Source organism: Oreochromis niloticus, linkage group LG17 (genome assembly GCF_001858045.2).
Source record: "Oreochromis niloticus isolate F11D_XX linkage group LG17, O_niloticus_UMD_NMBU, whole genome shotgun sequence".
NCBI classification, from domain to species: Eukaryota; Metazoa; Chordata; class Actinopteri; order Cichliformes; family Cichlidae; genus Oreochromis; species Oreochromis niloticus.
This window is the reverse complement of record NC_031981.2, coordinates 36,330,420-36,351,747: the sequence shown is the minus strand read 5'-3', so window position 1 is coordinate 36,351,747 and position 21,328 is coordinate 36,330,420. Positions and strand designations below refer to the sequence as shown.

The 21,328-nt window shown below is 40.5% G+C and overlaps 1 protein-coding gene across 10 annotated transcripts in view; it reads right to left on the bottom strand.

Annotated features, from left to right (window-relative positions):
- The window catches only part of osbpl8 (oxysterol binding protein-like 8), a 78,273-nt gene that overhangs the window by 38,960 nt on the left and 17,985 nt on the right, over positions 1 to 21,328 (bottom strand). Inside the window, exons 1-2 of one of the 10 annotated variants that reach the window (XM_025899509.1) lie at positions 2,834 to 3,035; positions 2,423 to 2,626 (exon numbers count right to left, since the gene is read on the bottom strand). The exons of 4 other annotated variants lie outside the window; for them this stretch is intronic. In XM_025899509.1, the coding sequence (XP_025755294.1) occupies positions 2,423 to 2,626; positions 2,834 to 2,836 (207 nt within the window). In that variant the 5' untranslated portion in view covers positions 2,837 to 3,035. 5 more of the 10 variants (XM_025899508.1, XM_019346997.1, XM_019346998.2 and 2 more) reach the window with 5 other exon arrangements.

Below are 21,328 nucleotides of genomic sequence, written 5' to 3'. Positions count from 1 at the left end.
TTTTGATTGATAATGAATGAAAATGGTTTTACAAGATGAGTTCAGAAATCTTCAGCAAACTGAGTGAGTGCACATTCATTTTTAAAACTTAAAAATCAAATGTAAAATTAAAAAAAATATGATTTTTGTTGTCCTCATGCTAACCTGCTCTTAGAAATATTATGCACTAGCTTATGCTTACAGATTATAGTTAGCAGCTTCTGTTATTGCTAGGATATGCTAGTTAGCTAGCTATATGACTAAGCCACACATCATATAAGGAGGAGACCTGACTTACAGGCCTCCTGAGTAGAAATCTATAGGAGATGGGGCAAAGAAGACAATTGTCATGTCTAAGCTCCCCAAAGAGCCAAACAACAGCCAAAGAAGCTATGATGTTAGCAAACATTGCGTTTGCATAGTAGAAGTATAGAGCTGTGATCAGATGTTTACATACACTTATCATGAGCATGTTATGGTAATTTGAGCTTTGAGCTGCTCTTTTTCCAGGGTTGAATGATTGATTTAACACCATACATTTTTAAAAGACATTGAAGAACCTTCAGCACCACCTATTAAAGGATTTAGATGAGTTTATGTGTATATTTGAGCCTGTATGTATACTTTTGTATCGTGGCTCAAGAGTTGGCAGTTCGTCTTGTAATCGGAAGGTTGCTGGTTCGAGCCCCGGCTCCGACAGTCTCGGTCGTTATGTCCTTGGGCAAGACACTTCACCCGTTGCCTACTGGTGGTGGTCAGAGGGCCCGGTGGCACCAGTGTCCGGCAGCCTCGCCTCTGTCAGTGCGCCCCAGGGCAGCTGTGGCTACAATGTAGCTTGCCATCACCAGTGTGTGAATGGGTGGATGACTGAATGTAGTGCAAAGCGCTGTGGGGTCCTTAGGGACTAAGTAAGGCACTATACAAATACAGGCCATTTACCTTTTTTTTTTTTTTTTCTTACCATTTTCACCCTGTGAGGATTAGAAAAACTCCAAAATGAATTCAAACTCGTGCACCCAATTCTTCACAGAAATCATTAAAAGCCCCAAACTATTTAATTAAGCAGGAACGTCTAAATAAGCACTGGAGTAATTTTAGGGTCCTGCCAAGTGACAAGAATCACTTTTAAAAGAACTTTGGCTAAACAAAACTTTCGGGATTATTCACTGGTTGCATGACATGTCATCCCTGCACATCAGCCTCATAATAGCATAGGAGAAAAATATTAATGTTTTATGGATGCATCCTCTGGGTACAATAAATATTTTTATTTTATTTTATTTTATTTATTTAGGACAGTGCATGTTAATGAACATAAATGTAAAAAAAAAATTACATGAATGTAAACATGCCAGATTATAGCCAAAGGCTAATTTCCATCTGTTGTCCTTAAACATAAAAAAATAGACATAATAATTCATAAAAATTCATCATTCGTGCATAATAAAAACTCCATCACCAAACTTACACATACACACCATTCTGTTCCCAAATAAAACATTAAAACTATACAACTCATATATGATCACACACTTGATTTGTCCATAACCAGTTTTTAACCTTTGCCTTAAACAAATTGAAAGTCGAGCATTCTCTAATGGGTTGAGGAAGACTGTTCCACAGATGGCCACCCTGGACAGAGAGGACGTTCTGCCCAAATGCTGTCCGTCTGTGAGGTATAAACAAGTCTCCTCGGATTGTAGCTCGAGTGGTCCTGTCTGAGCTTTCTTTATGCCTAATGAACTGCTTTAGTGGTGGTGGAGCAAGGGAGTGTAAGACTTTATATATTAAACAGACTCTTTTAAGTTTCACTAAGTTATTGCAGTTCAGTAATTTATGTTTTTTTAACACATGACACTGGTGGTGGGAAGTCGGTTTTTTGTCAAGTAGTTCCATCCATGTAACAGCACAACCACTTTGTTACTAAAGTGTTTTATATTTTCAGTACAGTACACCATTTACTTTCCAGGTAGTTATTAATGTAATGTCTCATAAACAGGAAGTTAATCATTACAATCTGTCTGTGAACTGAAGAAGCTTCTCGGATGAGAGGTGAAACGTCTTCAAGCAACTTAAAGAAGTCCAGACGCTTTTCTTTGCAAAATCATTACAATCAACTCAAATATTTCAACCATCCGTTTACATTTCTTATTAAGTCCTATCCACAGAGCAATAAACATTTACAGTGTAATTGGTGAGCAGCTCTGACCACAAACAGCAGACACTCACCCACATGTCTCCCTCCACCTGTGCACAGCGGAGAGTGGAAGCATTTAACAGCTGACCAAAAAAAACAAACAGGCTCTGATTAGGTTTGCTCACCATGACCTCTCTTTATCTTAAAAGTAACACCTCTGCAACAGTAATGACGCTGCTTCTGTTCAGTCACAACTCAGACACAGCAAATATCAACACAACTGCAGAAGATTCTTAATTTCACTACCTCCAAGAGACCATCTGGCTCAGGTTTACAGAAACCCATCATATTAGTCCAGGCAGCTGTAGTGAATAGATCTGGTGTCATGGTCACCGCCGGAGTGAAGCAGGATCCTATATAATCTCCAGTCAGACGAAACAACCACGGGCAGCTCAGTGAGAAGGAAGATGGGGAAAACAGTGCCACTGATTGGTTATTGCTCAGATAATCCTACAGATGAAATCAAATCACAAAATTCTGATTGGTTAGGACCCAGAGACCTACTGGCGGAGAGGGCAGACGTGACTAAGAGCTGCTCACAACAATAAGGGATTAGCAAACGGTCACTGAACGTCAGAGATCTATTAACGAGGCTTTGTGAAGAGGCACCAACAGAGTGCTTTCCTAATTTAATCTTGGCTCAGTGTGCTGTCTTACCATTACACTGAGGCCACTCCCTCCAAGTTGCAAACAGATGACCCTCAGTCATTGGGGCAAAGAGGCCAGAGGAGTTTGTTCCTGGAAGGCTGGCAGTTTTCCCTAAATACAGCACACAGTCTGATCCCAAAATAAACCACCTTTCCTCAAACTCTCGGTTCAATAAAAGAAGAACTCACAGCAACTGTCAGCAGCTTCCGTGACTGACAGCCTTTGTGAACCCGGGGTGAATGCTGTTTATAACAACCTCACCTGGTGATTAGTGCTGATTAATTATGCAGATGAGAGTGTGGGCGGTGGTGAAGAGGCTGACAGAGACACAAAGTGAAGGGCTAGGAACAATCTCCAAGTGCCACTAATAGAAAACAGAAACTGCGACAGGCAGCCCGAGAAAGAGTTTTATCAATACAGTTTAATGAAAGTGCACTGCTGGACCACAGCAAGTGGCGAGACCACATTAGCATTTGAAAAGCTTTTGTCACTATAAATTGATCATCAAAAAAGGGTGGCTGGTGGTGGGAGGTTTACATGCACTAAGCTAACAAATGACCTAAAGTATGGATCATTCAAACTCGGAGTTTATAAGAACTTTTTGAAACCAGGTTTTAATATTCTATAAATCATCAAAAATAATGTCTTTTGTCAAGTTGTCTGTGAGATTTCTATAGTCTGCTGTTTTCCCAGCACAAACATTTGCGTGTAGAATGAGAATCAACAGTGTACAACCACATCCTCACAGCTGAACTTTTAGTGTCATGAATAATCTAACAAGTTCATCTTTTTGGGGTTTCTACATGAAAAATAAAGTGAGGTAGAGATGGAGGAGCACTTACTCGAGTTCAGAGAGATACAGGTTGGATGGCTGGAAACTTTCTTCAACTAAATGAGGAGAAGACTGAAGTCCTTTGTTTGTGCTCCTAAAAATTTTGTACCTAGTGTTATGGAAAACTTGGGTCCACTTGCTACATTTGCCAAACCGTCTATCAGGAACCTTGGTGTTACTATTGACTCAGCTCTGACTTTGGATGCTCATGTAAAATCTCTGGTTCGCTCCTGTTTTTATCACTTGAGAAATATTGCTAAGCTGAGTCCCATTGTATCGCGCTCCGAATTAGAAATTGTCATTCATGCATTTGTTTCATCTCATCTGGATTATTGTAATTCTTTGTTTACTTGTTTATGTAAAGCCTCTTTGGAGCATCTGCAAGTTGTTCAGAACGCTGCTGCAAAGCTTCTGACCAAGTCCTCCAAGTATTCCCATGTCACACCCCTGCTGATTCAGCTGCACTGGCTCCCCGTTAAATTCAGAATCCACTTTAAGGTTTTGACCTTGACTTTCAGGGCTCTGCATGGACAAGCACCAACATATATAAGTGAACTTTTACATCCATACATTCCCAGCAGGTCCCTGAGGTCATGTGATCAGGGCTTGCTGGTTGTCCAACACACGAGTCTCAAAACAAAAGGCGACAAAGCTTTTGTAACTGTGGCCCCCAGATTGTGGAACTCTCTCCCTTTGAGCCTGAGATCTGTGGACTCTGTGGTCGCTTTTAAAAAGCAGCTAAAAAGTCATCTTTTTAAACTTGCTTTTGGTTTATTTTTATTTTTAGGTTTTAGCTTCTGTGAAGCACTTTGTGATTTTTATCTTGAAAGGTGCTATATAAATAAAATTTTACTTACTTACTTATAAAGGATCGAGGGCATTTCACCACACATGAGCCCATTTTGAAAACTCACAGTTTTAAAGCCAGAAGGATTTTTAGCATTTCTCTGTATATTGCAATGCACTGCAATTATTTTACTGAGAATCATCTGTAAAATAATATTCTCACAATCATGATAATTAATATTACACTATTAAACTGCTCAAAAAAACCCCCCAAAACTAAAGGAACACGTTGAAAACACATCAGATCTCAATGGCGACATGCTGAATACTGATTTGGACTGAGTAATGTGAGTAATCTTGAGACTGCGGTGGGAGACGCAACAAATCCTCCAGCCATGGCACATTTTGATGTGCCTGGAGGAGTTGGACTATCTGTGCTAGAGTCCAGGTATCGCCTCATCCTGCCACTAGTAACACTGATATGATCCAAATGCAAAACTAATGCAAAAATAATGACAAAAGACGAGGAGGGAAAAATGTCCTCCACCTGTAAAACCGTTAGTGTTTTGGGAGTAATCTCATTGTTGCCCCACCAGTGCCCCTGTTGTTCATTTCTCTAACACCACAAAGCAGCTTTTTTTGACATTGTATATTGGCAACCTAAAAATCACCCTGAGTGAAGCTATGAGTGATACTAGTAGCTGAAACACACACGCACACATGCACACACGCACTAGGGCTGCCACGATTAGTCGACTAGTCACGATTACGTTGACTATCAAAATCGTCGACGACTAATTTAATAGTCGACGCGTCGTTTGAAGCTTTGCAAGATCCCAAAAGACGCAGGAATAAGTAGTAGGATTTAAGAGTGTAATGACAGACTGAAACAGAAGATGGCAGCACTGCATGTACAAGGATGCCAGCTGCCGTTAAACCCCGAAGAAGAAGAAGCAGTGTCCCAGAATTCATAGCGCGGCCCTGCTCAGTTTCCAACAATGGCGGCAGCTAGTTAGTTTTAATGTTACTCTTATTATTCTTTCTGGGTCACAAAATAAACGTTTAACATATTTTCAGGCGAGAATGTAGCTGTGTAAACCTCAAATATCTGCTCAGTTTATCAAGACACCGCATATTTTCAAAAGCGCTCCAACGTTTTCGGACATGTCCGTTACCCACCAGCTCGATAGCTAGCCGGGGTTGAAGGCTCACTAGAGCCGGTGAGAACACCGGACTCCCGGCAAATCATTTTCAAACCCACCGCTGTCTTTCGCTACTCAGGTTAAACATGATATATAAGTCACTTAGACAACTTAAAAATGATATTGTTTGGCTTTTTTTTAGCATTTTATTTGTTCTTCAGTAAATCGGTTTGGCTGAGATTAAAGTTATAGTTTTTATACAGCTGAATAAACGTCAAGCAGACAACTGATTAGAAGTGTGAGATGCTCGAGAATATACTCCGGTGTAGGGCTGGGTATCGTCACTGATTTCTAGAATCGATTCGTTTCTGATTCACAAGGTCCCGAATCGATTCGATCCACGATTCGATTCAATTCGATTCGATTCAATTCGATTTGAATCTGGGAAATTTTGACAGTCAGAAATATTATAATTCAGATCAGTACATTTACATATCTTTGTATCTATAAAAAGGAAGCTGACAGACGCAAGACTTTATCAAAGGTGTGAGCGTCACAGCAGATGCCTTTGTGTCAAAGTAGCTGAAGATAAAACACAGAAAAACATGAAGGTGGTTTTCCTGGCCTGGGATTTTATAAAAATATTCTGCAGTACATCAAAAACGAAAGAAAACTAATAATCAACATATGAACGTTACCTCTGACGTTACAGCGGTTTTATTAGAGACACTAAGCGTTTTGCATTTTGCATAATTTTAAAAAGTTTAAATTTGTTCAGTATTGAATGGCAGAAATTAGGTTTTCTTTTCGGAAGTATGTAAAACGAAAAAAAAAAAAAAAAACAGCGGCCGACAGCGCTGTAAACAACGGTAGACTTGTGCGTAACAAGCAAGCGAATAATGCAGAAAACAGATTTTTAGACGGGAAACTGTTCTTGAAGTACAGAGAGAGAGAGAGGGAGAGAGAGGGGGAGGGAGCTGTGTATGAAGTGTGATTTTATCATGGTGGAAGCAAAACAGTAAAAGTCAGAGTGATTTCATGACGATGTTTATGTGAAGCGTAGTTTGGATCTTCTTTTGCTGCTGGTTCAGTCAATATTGTTTGGAGAGATAAAACTAACAGCTTTAGAATCAGCGCAAAAAGGGCGTGAACACAAAGCGCGGACCTGCCGAAACATCAGAATCAGCGGGCTGTCAGCTTTCAGTCCCGACCGTGTCCGTGCAGTTGTTGTGCCAAAAAGTGATTGTCTGCCAGAAAGTGATTGCCGTCCGCGGGAGCGCGCGCAGCCGCTTAAAGCGGCAGCGCCCGTCGGGTGAGAAAAGTGACATCTCACTGATTCTGATCCGCCGGTCCGCGCTGTGTGTTTACGTCCTTGTGCAGAATCCGTGTACCTGCTCTCATTTACTGTCTGAGCTGTTTGGTGGTTGTTGAAATTTTGTGAGGTTTCACCTGAGATTCTGGCGTTTTGGGCAAAATAAATTTATATTAAAAAATCGATTCAGGATTTTAATGAATCGATTTCATGTTATCCAAGCCAGAATCGATTTTAATCGATGAATCGATTATTAAAACCCACCCCTACTCTGGTGTCCTGTTATATTTTAGACAGCAAGGAGCAGACGGCTGAGACTCCACCGAAACAATCTGCAAATTTCATTTAAATTCAATAAACTATCATCTTGTCTTTATTTTTAGTTAGCACATACCTTAAACTGCTGTTAGCTGTAAGTAGGGCTGGGCCATATTATACCGTTCACGGTAATACCGGTACAATGTTAGGCAACGATAAGAAAATGAAATATCGCGCATGTAAAACGTGCATGCGCAGTGATGAACCAGAATTGGTTTGTAAAAATTGTGCCACTTCAGTGATGTGGAACTGGTTTGGTGTTTGTTGTGTATCTGACGGACAAAGCACTTTTTTTTTGTAGAACATGCAAGCTGGCGTCGTTATTGCCATATTTGTCAGACTAAGGGGCTCGTAAATCTAGGAGTAACCTGGGTCCTAAACTCCCTCCACTTCAGGTCCCACAGTCAAATGAACACTGCAGCATCACTGAGAGTTAAAAACTGTCTAAATTCTTTCATCTTTAATAAAACAATCAGCATTGCTGCTTTACCAGGTGTAACTATGAAGCTTAACATCCAGGCATCCATGAAAACAGAATTTATTACATTTAACGGAGTTAGAAGTTAGCGGAAGTTAGCTCGCTAGTTTCGCTAGTTACCTAAGCATGATATAGCATGTTCTGACTGAGAGATTTCTGAAAAATTCAAATGTACAGCTCTGCTATCACTTCCAACATAAATGAAGACAGAAAACTAAACAGCAGTGACGTTTGTAGGGTTACTGAAGTTGGGCTAGCTGATATATAATGATGTGCTACGTGATCGCTAGTGACACAGCTATGTTAGCATAACATAAACAGTGAAGCTGGAGGATGAACGCTAACACTTTTCCACTCGATAAAAGTGGAAACGTGAAGGTTCCTGATGGTTAGAGACAAATGCAATCGCATGGCAGGATGCTGTAAAAGGACCAAACTTCAGTCAGGAGAACAACTGAGAAAATTCATCCACACTATGAGGTTAGTCATTAATATACTGCAAAAACACGGGAATAGAGCAGCTGTGATAGAATACAGCATTAATGAATCAATGGTACAGAAGTGGAGGAAGCAAGAAGAATGAGTTGAATAAAGTTTGATTTATCTGACTGCTTTGTTTCGCTTAATCTGCTTTATAATCCCGTGCACCTTATGGTCCGAAAAATACGTGTTTGACTTTTTTTATTTGGCACACTGCAGTTTAATGTTGCAAAGCACCTCTTTTTAACTTCAGTGGATATTATACATGGTTATGCTCAGGATATGTCAGCCCATTTCTACTGGAAATGCCTTTTGGTTAAACTTTCAGCAAGGAATTTGCATTTGCACTGTTAAATTTTTATGTAGCTTTAATGCACATAAAAAACAGCTGCTTGTTTAAGTGAAAATAAATGGATGGGGGTTTTTTTTGCGCTAGTCAAGTTGTGGAGTTGTATTTTGTCTCGCAGAAATTATATCGTCAGTTATATCGTTATCGCAAATTTTCAAATATATATCGTGATATACATTTTTGACCATATTGCCCTGCTCTAGCTGTAAGCTAATGATAGTTATATAAGAGCAGATGCATGCTGGTGCAATAAGCTGTACGTTTTACGTTCAATGGATGCATGATCTGATTAGTCGACTAATCGCAAAAATAATCGGTGACTAGTCAACTATCAAAATAATCGTTTGTGGCAGCCCTAACACACACACACACACACACACACACACACACACACACACACACACACACACACACACGCACGCACGCACACACACACACACGCACAACTGAAATTAGACTCTGGGAAAGCTGGCAGCTGATAACCATGTTTGGTTTGGAAACTTTTGATACTAAATTCCATTCCCAGTCTCTTAACACTTACTATGCTCTAAAGCAGCAGCCCCCAACCTTTTTTGCGCCACAGACCAGTTTATGTCCGACAATATTTTCACAGACCAACCTTTAAGGTGTTGCAGATAAATACAACAAAATAAAACCAGTACCGGTACCAAAAAAAGAAGATTTATTGATAACACACTGGAAAAGACCCAGGGAAATCGAGTTAACGATAAAAACTATAAAAAAAATAAGGCTAAAAACCGCTAAAAACCCTGAATTTCACACCCGAGCTTCAACTCTCACAGCCCTGTACCAAACGACTCACGGACCGGTCCCGATCCGTGGCCCAGGGGTTGGAGACCGCTGCTCTAATGCACATTGGATTTTTTGAAGCTCATACACATATCAGCATTTGTATGCCAAATATATATCATACCAAATCATATATAGTCAGCAGTATTTTCTCAACATAAACTTATACTAATGTAAAAAAAACAATGCATACTATCTGGGGCCATTTACAGGAGCTCAGTAAGAGCTCTCTGATGAGCAAACTAAGCAATGTCTGCTGCACTTCCACTGCAGTGACTATACTCACAGGCTGGACCTGAGGAGGAACTCACTGCATATCCACTGACACCAAGATCTGCAATAAGCTAGTGTTGATGTATTAATGTATGCGTTAACATGTGCATCATAAGATGTCCAAAATCCTTCACTAAAGTAGATGGATTTTAGATATGTGTACATTTTACTGTCAGTGACAATTCCCATCATCAGAGAGAATAAAAATTCCGACCCCGTCAGCCTTATATTGCAAGAGACAAATCATCATCATAATATTTTCATGCGGGTAGTGTTTCAGTTTCCACTGACGTGTTAATCAAAACAGATCTCAGATAAACCTGAGTTGAGCAATCACAATTTTGTGTGCACGATCACAGACGCACATGTAATACTGTAAGAACCTGAAGAGTTCTCACAGTCTGAAAATAAAGAAAACATTGGCAGCTATTGTTGCAATAGCTTACTGTGTTTGATTAAGGCAAATGCAAATAAAAAGATAGACTCTTGATGACAGCTCACCTACTTTGGATCAAACACAATAGATGTGCAAGTCAAGCCTGTACTTCAACCCCAGCCACAGACATAACTGGATGACACCAGACAACCTTGTTTGAATTAATGAAGAAAACAAAGACGGGGGCAACGTTCAAGGTGTCCAGCTCCCTTTTAGAGGGGCTGAAATGCAAGGTGACATTTTACTGTCCGACTCTTTTCATCTCGTTTTCATTTCAAAGCCAGCAGCTTGCTGTGCCGATGACATGACAAACAAGAACACTGCAGCAGATGCTGTGAGAGAAAACTGAAATACATTTTAACCACAGACACAGAGCAAAGCATCTGGGCTTTTTACACTTTGCAAGAAACGATTTTGAGATTATTAGTCTTTAATGAATTAAATCAACTTTCAGATAACAGTAACAGTATGTGGTTAAAATCTGTATAGCCAAATATCCAACATTTAAGGACTTGCGTCTGGGGAAGAGGCACAAACTTAGAGACAACGCTAATTTTGCCCATTTCCACATTTATTCAGAACAAACCCAACTCCTACATAAACGGAGGCAGTGTATTAAGAACACTCAGGCTTATCTACACAACGCTGGCAAAACAAATGCTCATCCATATTCATACAGCTATTAAAGGTGATGATGTAACTACCTAAACAGATTCCACCCAATCAGAACGCACCGAAGCTTCCAAACCTAGACAGGAAACATGGCCCCAAACCCCCGTCTCTGCCTGTGAAAGGATGGAGTGCTAATTCAGGATAAAATGCCATGGCATATTACATAATGTTAAAACATTACTCGCAGCAAGTTCTGACCCAGTTTCTTTTTAGCAGCAAGGAAAGAAAAAAATACCGACAGTTTTTTCCCCTATATCTGAAAGGCACCTTTAGTTACTAGGATCAAAATACTGTTATGAAGTCAAAACCTAAAAAGCAGCCTAAAACTCTTCTGTGTAGTCAAGCTATAAATATCCTGAAAAAATCCACAGCCTGTATGTTAGAAGCCACGAAGGTGTTTGTCACTGAAGAAAGACACACAATTACAGAGGCTAAAAAATCTCAATAGGGAGCGACAGAGACAGAGCTGCAGGTTTCCAGGTGCTAGACTGCTGCTGGATGGCTGAGTCATCACTGGCAGCTATTTTTAAAGCTCCAAGTAGCAATGATTGTTACTGTATGAAACTCTTAGTTTATTTTGTATAAAAGCTGATATTTTGAAATGTCACATGCACAGCTCATGTCTGTCGATGTGTAGCCTTTATATTGCATTTGAAATATAAAAAGGTGACACATGAAGGCAACACTGCCCTCTCACTTCACTGCTCCTAACCAAGATCCTGCCAGTGAAGGAGAGTGTTGTGTAACATGTGGCTCTAAAATCTCTTATGTTCCACGGTGTTGTGATATAGTTATGATCTCAGGCCATGGCAGGGTATTTACATAAACTAGTCCCGTTCATAGCATACTTAACAATTCCTCTTTAGATACAAATATGCTGGTTTAGATCAATAACAATCCAGAATTATATTCCTCTTGATTCAGCTAATATGTTAGCGGACAGAGGCTTAGAATTAAACAGCACAGCACTGATTTATAATTGTGTCTTGGATCAGCAGGAATAATATTGTTAAGATTTTAAAAGTACTGGAGATTACTAAAACTAAAACGTCTCTGAGCATTTCATAAATTCAACTTGACCATTAACATACATACACATTTTATTCAATTAAGAAGGAGCTTAGCAATCGAAACTGTGAGTTTCTCCATTTGAATGTTATGCTTGTGTTTTTTCAACAGCATTGTGCATGCTATTGCAGTGCACACACGCACACCCTCCCCACACAGATAGGATTTCTCTAGTCCCAATAGCAAGACCGAGCATTTGAGAGCTTACGGATAGCAATCCAAGTCCTACAGACTGTCCTTTTAGCTCCTTTTTGCTCTCCACTTCCTTAACTTAGCAGCCGCCTCATATCCTGAAACCCAAACAGTAAAGCTGTGGGCTGTAAAAGCAAAACAACAAGCTGAAAGACACCAAAACAACTGATTACTAAATAATTACTAAGCATGCTAAACCTGAAGAGCTGCAAACAAAACTCATTATTTAATTTTTAAGAAAACCACTGCATGGTTAAGACATGAAGTGAAGAAAAACCTTTCATATTAGCTATCACTGCTAATATGTAACAGCAGTTGTTGTGACTCTGGCTTAATCACTACTGTTAGTGGGCTAATGATCGCGTTCACACTTACACTACACATATTGCATAGTGTATATCAACAAAGGAGTTTAGAAATGAATGTGCTAATGTGCTTTCAGCACTTCAAATAGTTTACTAACTGAAGAGTTCCTCATAAAAACACCTCACCCTCTTTTCCCAGAACTTGTACTGTCTATAAAAACCCTCCCCCAGCCAATAAACTGCAAATGAAACTCATCATTTATTATCAGAAAAAACACTGTATGGTTATATCACGTTTCTTATTTGTAGACTCTGCAACTGAACAAAACCAACCAGTCTGGGAACCCAGTGGTTGTTAGCTCACTGGTTAGTTTCTTTAGCCAGTAAAAACCACATCTTAAAACCCATTTTTATTCTTTGGCTTTCAGCCCCAGCGAGTTTTTCTTTTTAATTTGATTTTTTTTAATTTATGGATTTACCTTATCTATATATCTTATGTTTTTTATTCCAATGTACAGCACTTTAAAACAACCACAGGTGACACAAAGTGCTTTATAAATAAAGATGGATGGATGCAGTATATCAGGAGAGTGAACAGTTCAAATTTTGTTGTAATGTTCCAGTCATCATAGATAAACTTTACCAATAAAATGCTAAGTCATCACCAGACAATAGGCAGTGGTTTCAAGATTTCTTTTAGGCAAATGCAGTTCTTCTGCTCTCCACACAGACAGCTTACTTGCATGCAAACCATTTTTTACATAATGACATTAAGATATGCATTTTTAAAAGATTAACCTCATACAAGCTGGTTCATGCCAAGTCCTATCCATCATAGACTGCTGTAGAAAGAATGTGAATTCAATTAAGACCTAATTCCTGACGTGATAAGCACTAACTGAAACCTCCTGACGTTCAAACACAGAGGACAGCAGCTCCAGCTGGTAACAGCACAGGAGCCATTTAGACTCATATACACAGATTCTGGGAAAGTGGGAAAACACTCCAACTAGAACTGGGCGATAGAATGATAACGATATGTATTGCGAAATAACTTTTTCTCGATAGAAAAATGAAACTATTGCAATAGACCTCATCTCTCTCTCTTCCTGTCTTAAAAAAAAAGAACATCCATCCATCCATCCATTCGCTTCCGCTTCTCCTTTTCAGGGTTGCGGGGGGCGCTGGAGCCTATCCCAGCTGTCATAGGGCGAGAGGCGGGGTATACCCTGGACAGGTCGCCAGTCTGTCGCAGGGCCAACACACAAGGACAGACAACCATTCACACTCACATTCGCTCGCACATTCACACCTAGTGGCAATTTGGTTTATCCAATTAACCTATCCCCACAAGTTGCATGTCTTTGGACGGTGGGAGGAAGCCGGAGTACCCGGAGAGAACCCACGCAAACACGGGGAGAACATGCAAACTCCACACAGAAAGACCCCGGCCTGATGTTGGAATTGAACTCAGGACCTTCTTGCTGTGCGGCAACAGTGCTAACCACCAATCCAAATTAAGTAGCACATAGCCGAACCAATCACAGCCGCAGCGTCACGTCACCTGACTTGTTACGTACAGCACAAGTGCCAAGCCACACATGTGTATTTGTTTGGGAAGCAGCCAGCCACCGTGCCGGCTGGTTAATGGAGAAGATGAGTTTGCCCGCTAGAGAAAAATCAACCGAGAGCTTGGGTGACCAGGTTACCGAAGAGAACACAGATGACGGTTCCAATGCCGGAGAGATTGGAAGGGCCAGAGAAGTTCCGTAGACTAAAAGCGCTAATTCGTCATCGAAAACAACCAGGAGAATCCCTGCGAAGCAACAACAGTCAATTGAGTCTGCTTTCTCCAGCGTCTTACCATATGACAAAAAAGCTAAGAGACATAGCGACATAACGAATGCCATAGCCTACCGTCTTGCTAAAGACATGCTACCAAAAAACACGGTCGAAAATGAAGGATTCAAGCAGCCAATTGAGGTAATAGCTAAGCTATACAACAAGGAGAGATTGAGAATTTCCTTTTAGTTCTCAGTTTATTTGATATTGACAAAAGTTAGTCAATTTTGTCTGTTCTTCTGTAAAACAAACTAAGATTTATTTTTAGAATTAATATTTTGTTTCTAAGTGGAATTGACAATTTAGTAGTCCAACTGTATTTTGCTTAACAAATGACCAATTTGTTGATTAGCAAATTATTATTTTTTTAATGAATTAATTAACTGCTCTAAAATAAAACTCCATGAAGGGAACAACCTAACAGGTTCAGGGATTTTCTAGTAGACGTACTGATGGATGGTAGAAAGAGTCCTGTTACATTAAACATCAAAGCAACACAGAAGCACTTATTCTAATAATAGGTTTGTTTCGTGTCATAGAATTTCAAAAGCGACTTTTTTTTCAGAATACAAACCCAGTTTCACTGGATAGTTACAAAGTTACAAAGTGCATTCATTAGATCTGCTTACACTTAGTTTGCTCCTTGTTTACAATAAAGAGGTTTCTGGGCTGCCACAAGTGATTGATGAAAGAAATATCTGCATAAAGAGGAGCAGTACAATAAAATGTTACATCATAACTGAGAGTACTTCACATCTCATTTGTGCAATACGCTGTTTATAATCATGTAAAATATTCTAAACTGAAATCTACTGAAACTCAAATATCCCTTCTGCAGCAGTCTTAGTGTGAAACCACTGCAGGCCAGCACGCAGTCCTGTCAGAGTATCTTCAAAGTCTGGCACATCGGTCAGAAAGAGGTGGGGTCCCTGGCTAAAAAAGAATGCTAAAAAAGCTTCTTTCTATCATGGACAACCCCTCCCACCCCATGCACGCCCCCATGGTGGACCATTGGAGCAAACGCAGCAAAAGACTCATTGCCCCGAAATGCAGAACTGACCGCCACAGAAAATCCTTTGTGCCGGTGGCAATAAGACTGTATAACTCTTCCTCACTCTGTAGGTGATTTTCCTGAGACTATTACCAATGTTATTCTGTTCCTTTTCAGACCGTGCAATATTACCCAACAGTACCTTATTGAATATTGAATATTTGTTTCATCCCCCCATCATACACTGCTACTCCCTTTATTCTATTGCACATTACTATGTCACTTTCTAGAATCGCCTGCACTGATAGTTAAGTTATTTATTCTCCAGGATACAGTCATTTATATTACTTCGTTAGAGTTTTTTGATACTATGTCTTGCACTATCCTACTACTGTATATTACTGTATACTACTATTCTTATTGTATATATTGTATATCTTAGTCACCTGTTCCTCTGTCTCTCCTGCTGCTTTGAGCATGTACATGACAAAAGAATTTCCCTCAGGACAAATAAAAGTTATTCTTATTCTTATTCTTAAAGGCCGACTTCAGAGGTAAAGAGCTACAGTATGGGATAGTGCTCATGGGCGTTGACCGAAGGGTGGCTTATTTACAACTGGAGTGGAACTACAGCAGGCATCGCAAATGAAACGTCTAATGGTATGGGCTCACAGAGATCTGTATTACATCACTGACCTTCCTGGTCAATGATGTAATGCTAAAACTAGTCCGTTTTTGTTTACTGCACTTGATTTCCACATGCTCAAACACAGGTGTATAAACCTTTAAACAAAGATTTTCTGTTTAATGCTTTGGGAGAGCTGTAGGTGTTGGGCTTACATACTAGAAAGAAAGGTGTGGAACACTGCGTGCTCGGATACAGTACCAATGCAATTCAAAACCTGTTTAAGTCGGTAGCTTTTCACCCCTGTGATAGGGAGCAGGTGTGGAGACCCACAGGGCTGCCTGACAGTGAGGCCAAATCTGCTCCTGTTAATTACCCTGCTGAAACCAAGCCGTGTCATTATGCTGTCTTTAAGTACAACTCTGTGCCCTGGAAATTCTGATATAGCTCAGAATGAAATACATGCTCCTCTAATGACCTGTGCCTTGCCTGATGCTAATCATGTAGTGGAGCCAAGCTTTCAGACAGATGTAACAAAAGCTGCTTAGAATGGCTGTTGTTAAAGTTTGAAACTGTGGACTACAACTGGAAACAAGCAGACGGTGTGTAAAAGAGACCTAAAAAACAAAACTTGGGATAAAAATTATTTGCATTTGGCACTTTGAGGAATGTAAATATTAAGCACAATGCTGCTATAGATACAATGAGGAACACTGGAACTCACTTTTTGATTTTCTATTGATGCTACTGAAAGTATGCAAATTAGCTACTAGCAGTTCCTATTTGCAATGGCTCCATGAATATAGAGAGAACTACTGCAGGAAGTTCCAGAGGTTATGCTATTTTGGAGATTTATAACTGATGGTCACTGAAAATCAATTTTGAGACTTGAGAGTTATTCTGATTCTAAAAACATCATTAAGTCTGTGTCTTAAGATGTGACTGTGTTATGATTCAGAATGAATCTCACTTTTGACTCAGTCTTCCCCTCGCCTCAACTTTGGCAAAAATCTTTCCGTCCACTTACAATCTACAGTTACTGCCTCATACTGTATGAACTCCGTGATGTAAAATAACAATTGTACGCCACTAATAATCTCTGCTTGAGAAAATACTTTGCACAAAAATGAGCACTGGTTCACATGTGTATCCAAAATCAAATGCTTGGATCAGTGCAAACCTGACAGCTTTACATAGTTTAAGTAGTGACAGTGTTGGAGAATGAATCTCTTAAATGTTTGCCATTTTTAGTATTTTCTCAATATTGTATTTAAAACACTTAAATTGATACTTAGCAGGCAATGGCTTTAAATATTACTTGATAGACAGTAATTTCCAGATGGGCAGAAAACAACAACTGGCTGATCAACATAGCTTTAAGTGCTGCTTCACTCTAAATGTTGTTTATGATAAAGCAGAGTTTACAGTGTAGACTGCTGAATATATTCAGCACACCACTGGATTTTTAAAAAAATTTTAGGGTCGAAATTAGATTTCCATACAAAATAGCATGCCTTGGAAGATGCTCAATTGCAATTAAATGTAAGCTGTAACTCCTGCTTGAGATAAACTGAAGTAGTGTGTGACACAATGGAAATTGGAAGCATTGGAGGGTCAGACAGGAAATCCATACAGAGATAATTCTAAGCAGAAACACTGGAGCAAGCAGGAAGAATCCCAGTGCGTTTCTATTCATCATCCTGTCTCTCCATTCCTAACTCTAAGCCTGATAACAACCCCTTATAGGTGTCGCAGAAGTAAGTAGATTAAAAAAAAATATCGGTTTTACAATATAAAGGAGTTTATACAATCATGTCGGGAGATGTGGAGGGAGAAATGTGAAACCCGATACAGGTGATCAACAGCATTTCATTAAATTGTAGCATTTCATCACGCAAGTCTTTAAAACTGAGAAAGTGGGGGTGACTGGGTGGATTTCACGTGGAATGGAATCTCAGTTTTATCACAGCAGAAACGACTCAGGACCCGGGGGCAGCAGGGAGGTGAAAGGGAGTTCTTATGACAGATCGACATAACTAGCACCTATTGATTAGTTAAGTCCTGTCATGGAACACCTAGTTCTTCGCTACCTCAGCATCTTAAAAATCAGTTGTTGCAGACACAGGGTAAATTATTGAAGTTATTAAAAAAAAAACAGCACATCACAAACCTGAAGCAAGGTGAGGCAGACATAACTTCATAGGCCTGTTGAAAGTTGACTTAGGTAAACAGCATTTCTGAAATCGACCCAGTTCCCCTTTGTCACGGCAAACGTCCAGCACATTGCTACTAGCAACCACTAACACTACCTGCTTCTTTGTAAAATGAAAATGCCCCAGGACAAAAATATAAATACAGTTTGGTAAAGTGCCTTACAATGTGAACAATGTAAATATCAATATTTATGTTACTGTATCAGGCACCATGGAGCCCAACTGGCATTAGCCATATAATACTAGAATTAGCAGCTCCACCACTGGCGTCCTGTGTTTTTCACAGATGAGAGCAACATCATTCGGCATGACCAGTTTGGTGGTACGTCAGTGATTGCCTGGGGAAGCATATCCATGGAGGGACAGCACCCTGACTGCAGGTATCGGGATGAAATCTTGAACACACTGTCACACAATACACTGGTGCAGTGTGTCCTGAGTTACTCCTGGACAATGCCTGGCCTCGTGTGGCTAGAGTTCCTGGCAGTTCCTGGAGAATGATGGAATTGATACTACTGACTGACTACCCCCTGCTCGCCTGACCTAAATCCAACAGAACACTGGGATGTTATGTTTCAGTCTATCTGATGCTGCACCTCAGACTGTTTAGGAGTTCAGTGATGCCCTAGTCCAGATCTGGAAGGAGATCCCACCAGACCAGACACCATCCATCGACTCGTTAGGGGCATCCCCCAATGTTGTCAGGCATGCATACAAGCACGTGGGAGCCATGCAAACTACGGAGTACTATTTCGAATTGTTGTTGTGGCCCTCTGAATTTTCATTTCCATCAAACGATGTGGCATCCTTTAGTTCCTCAGACATTACACTGTCCCATTGAAAATGTGAAAAAAAATCGTTTTGCAAGACTTTCTTTAATTTTTTTGATCAGTGTATTTATCTGATAACGCAAGACTTTGAGTGATTTTGGGATTGGAAAGTCACTTAAGACCTCTGTGTAATACTCACTAAATGTGCGTTCACAATTCATCCTTTATCCTGTTTCAGCACCGTGAGATCTGGCTCCAGACTCCAGCAGCTGTTCAGAATGAACAAGCAGAGGCCTTGGCCAGTACTGTCAATCTGATTGCATTCACTCCAGCCCTAGCTGCCTGCAGCCCTTGGATAGATCCAAGACTCCTGCAGGGTTTCTTTTGCAGGAGGGGGGGGGGGATAATTAAACAGAAACACAATCATTCCTGGAAAACACTGCTGTTACATAACTCTAGTGCACCAATACATAATTGGGTAATTTGCCTTTAAATGAGCCACACACATGGTCAGACAATTAAGAATCTGGTCTGCCATTTCTGCTGTTAATTGATCTGACTTAAAGAAAAAAAATGCTTCATTGTGATCTCATTGTAGGCCTCATTAGGGTTTTAATTGGACTTGAGAGGGTTGCATTAAGGAGCTATTATGCTGTTATAATGTAGTTGTATTCCTGCCTGTGGCTTGCTTGCAACCAACTAGAGTCAGTCCCCCACCCCACCCCCCACCCCCGTCATTAGGCTTCAGTGGATCCATGCTTCAGCTACAGCAGCCATCCTTATTCTTACACTTGAGAAGAAATCTGTGAAGACACATACTGAGCCGTCTAACTCTTCATTACCGCTCCAACAGAAGCAATACAATCTGAGTTGGCTGTACCCATAGCCCTTGAGTAAAGCGTGCCAGTGAGAGTTGGCCTTCATTCAGTGACAACATACTAAGTAAACAAACAGAGTGGAAACAACAAGGCAGGCTCTGTGTTTTTGTGTGAAACCTTATCACAAAGAGTTACATGTAGAGCTTCAAATGACTTACTCTTACAGCAGCAATAGTTCAAAGAAACAAAGCATCTTCTAGATCAAAGCTCTTCTAAAGCGACACTGGGATCAACTTTAACTGCAATCAACCCAGCAGACACAGATGCAGTGTTAAGGTTCACTTACAGAAACAGAGGAAATGCGTACCGTGTGTCAGTCAGCAGAGGGACGTGAGCTTGTCGCTGCTACCACGTCTTGATCGGACTAAACCTGGTACAACAAGCCACTGAGCTCAGCCCTGTCTCTCTCTCCCACACACACACACAAACCAAACACTAAAGGGAGGAGACAAGGCAGCACCGAGAACAAGCATGCAAGAGAATTTAAGCCTCTCTATGATGAACGCAGTTTCCTCTCTTGCCCAGTCCTTTTCTTCCTCTTCTCATCGCTCAGAGCCTTCAGTAAAATTCTTATTGTCCCACTCAAGCGTTATATCACAGGCATTTGTTTACTCTTTCATCGCTTTTATCCATCCTCAAAAGCACTCATGACTTTCTCTCTTGATATCTCACCTTCCATCTTCACAAAAAAATACAACAATTTTTTTACTCTCCATTTCACAACAATGCAACTCTTTCAAACATGTTTTTCAGCCCAACATCATCTGACTGACACGCAAGGCAGCAAAGCACCCGCACAACCGCAAAAACAAGGAAGTAGGCCGTCTTCTGTTTATAAAGGACTGAACTGGCAGCCGCAATTAAAACGTAGTGCGCTGAAGCAGTTATTGCAGAAAGGCATGCATCCCCTCGAGCGTGGCTACTGTAACCACATGGCTCTTCTGCACCAATAAACCAAAGTGTCCGAGCCGATTTCCAAAGCCATCGTGGAAGATAACCCCAGAGTAGGACACGCGCCCGCACACACACACACACACACACACACACACACACACGATGTTGCCTTGTTATAGCCCAGTAACACAAGCCTTAATGCACTCTCTGCTTTCCTTCTGTGTCCATTAACTGTTTTCCACACACACCACAGAATGTGTGGTGAGGGGTGCAGGAGGGAAACGCTGAACAGTTTGTCTTTTCTGTAAGTCCAATGTTTGAAGATGCACTTACACTCCAGTTTTAGGCTGATTGCAGTGGCATCTTCAGTAAGCGCAAGTAATCTGCAAAACAAGACTCAGCCAAACAACTTCCACGCCAGTCTCATCAGCAAGCACAGTTAGACTTATCCAGTGTGTCATTAGGTCTGTAGTGTTTACTTTATAAATGCTTCAACATCTTTGCAAGTAGTCTAGAAGAAGGTTTCAAATGTTGAGCGATGGGGAAGGAAAAAGAAGAAGAAAAAAAAATCAGTGAGCAAGTACAGTCAGCAGTAGGTGCTGAACAGAGCCTGTTGTGGTTCTCATCTAATCTGTTGCTAGCTAGCATGTAAAACTTACTGGTTACAGAACAATGTAACGTGGGAAAAAAACAAACTTAATGTGGGTGGAAACTTAGATGTGTCAACAGTTTTTCCCCCCCTCTCTTCTCTTTGGCAAGTCACAGTGCTCACAGTGCACACTGGCACATTTTTATTTACAATTTTATTTACAGTTAGTTACAGATATACCAATGCATC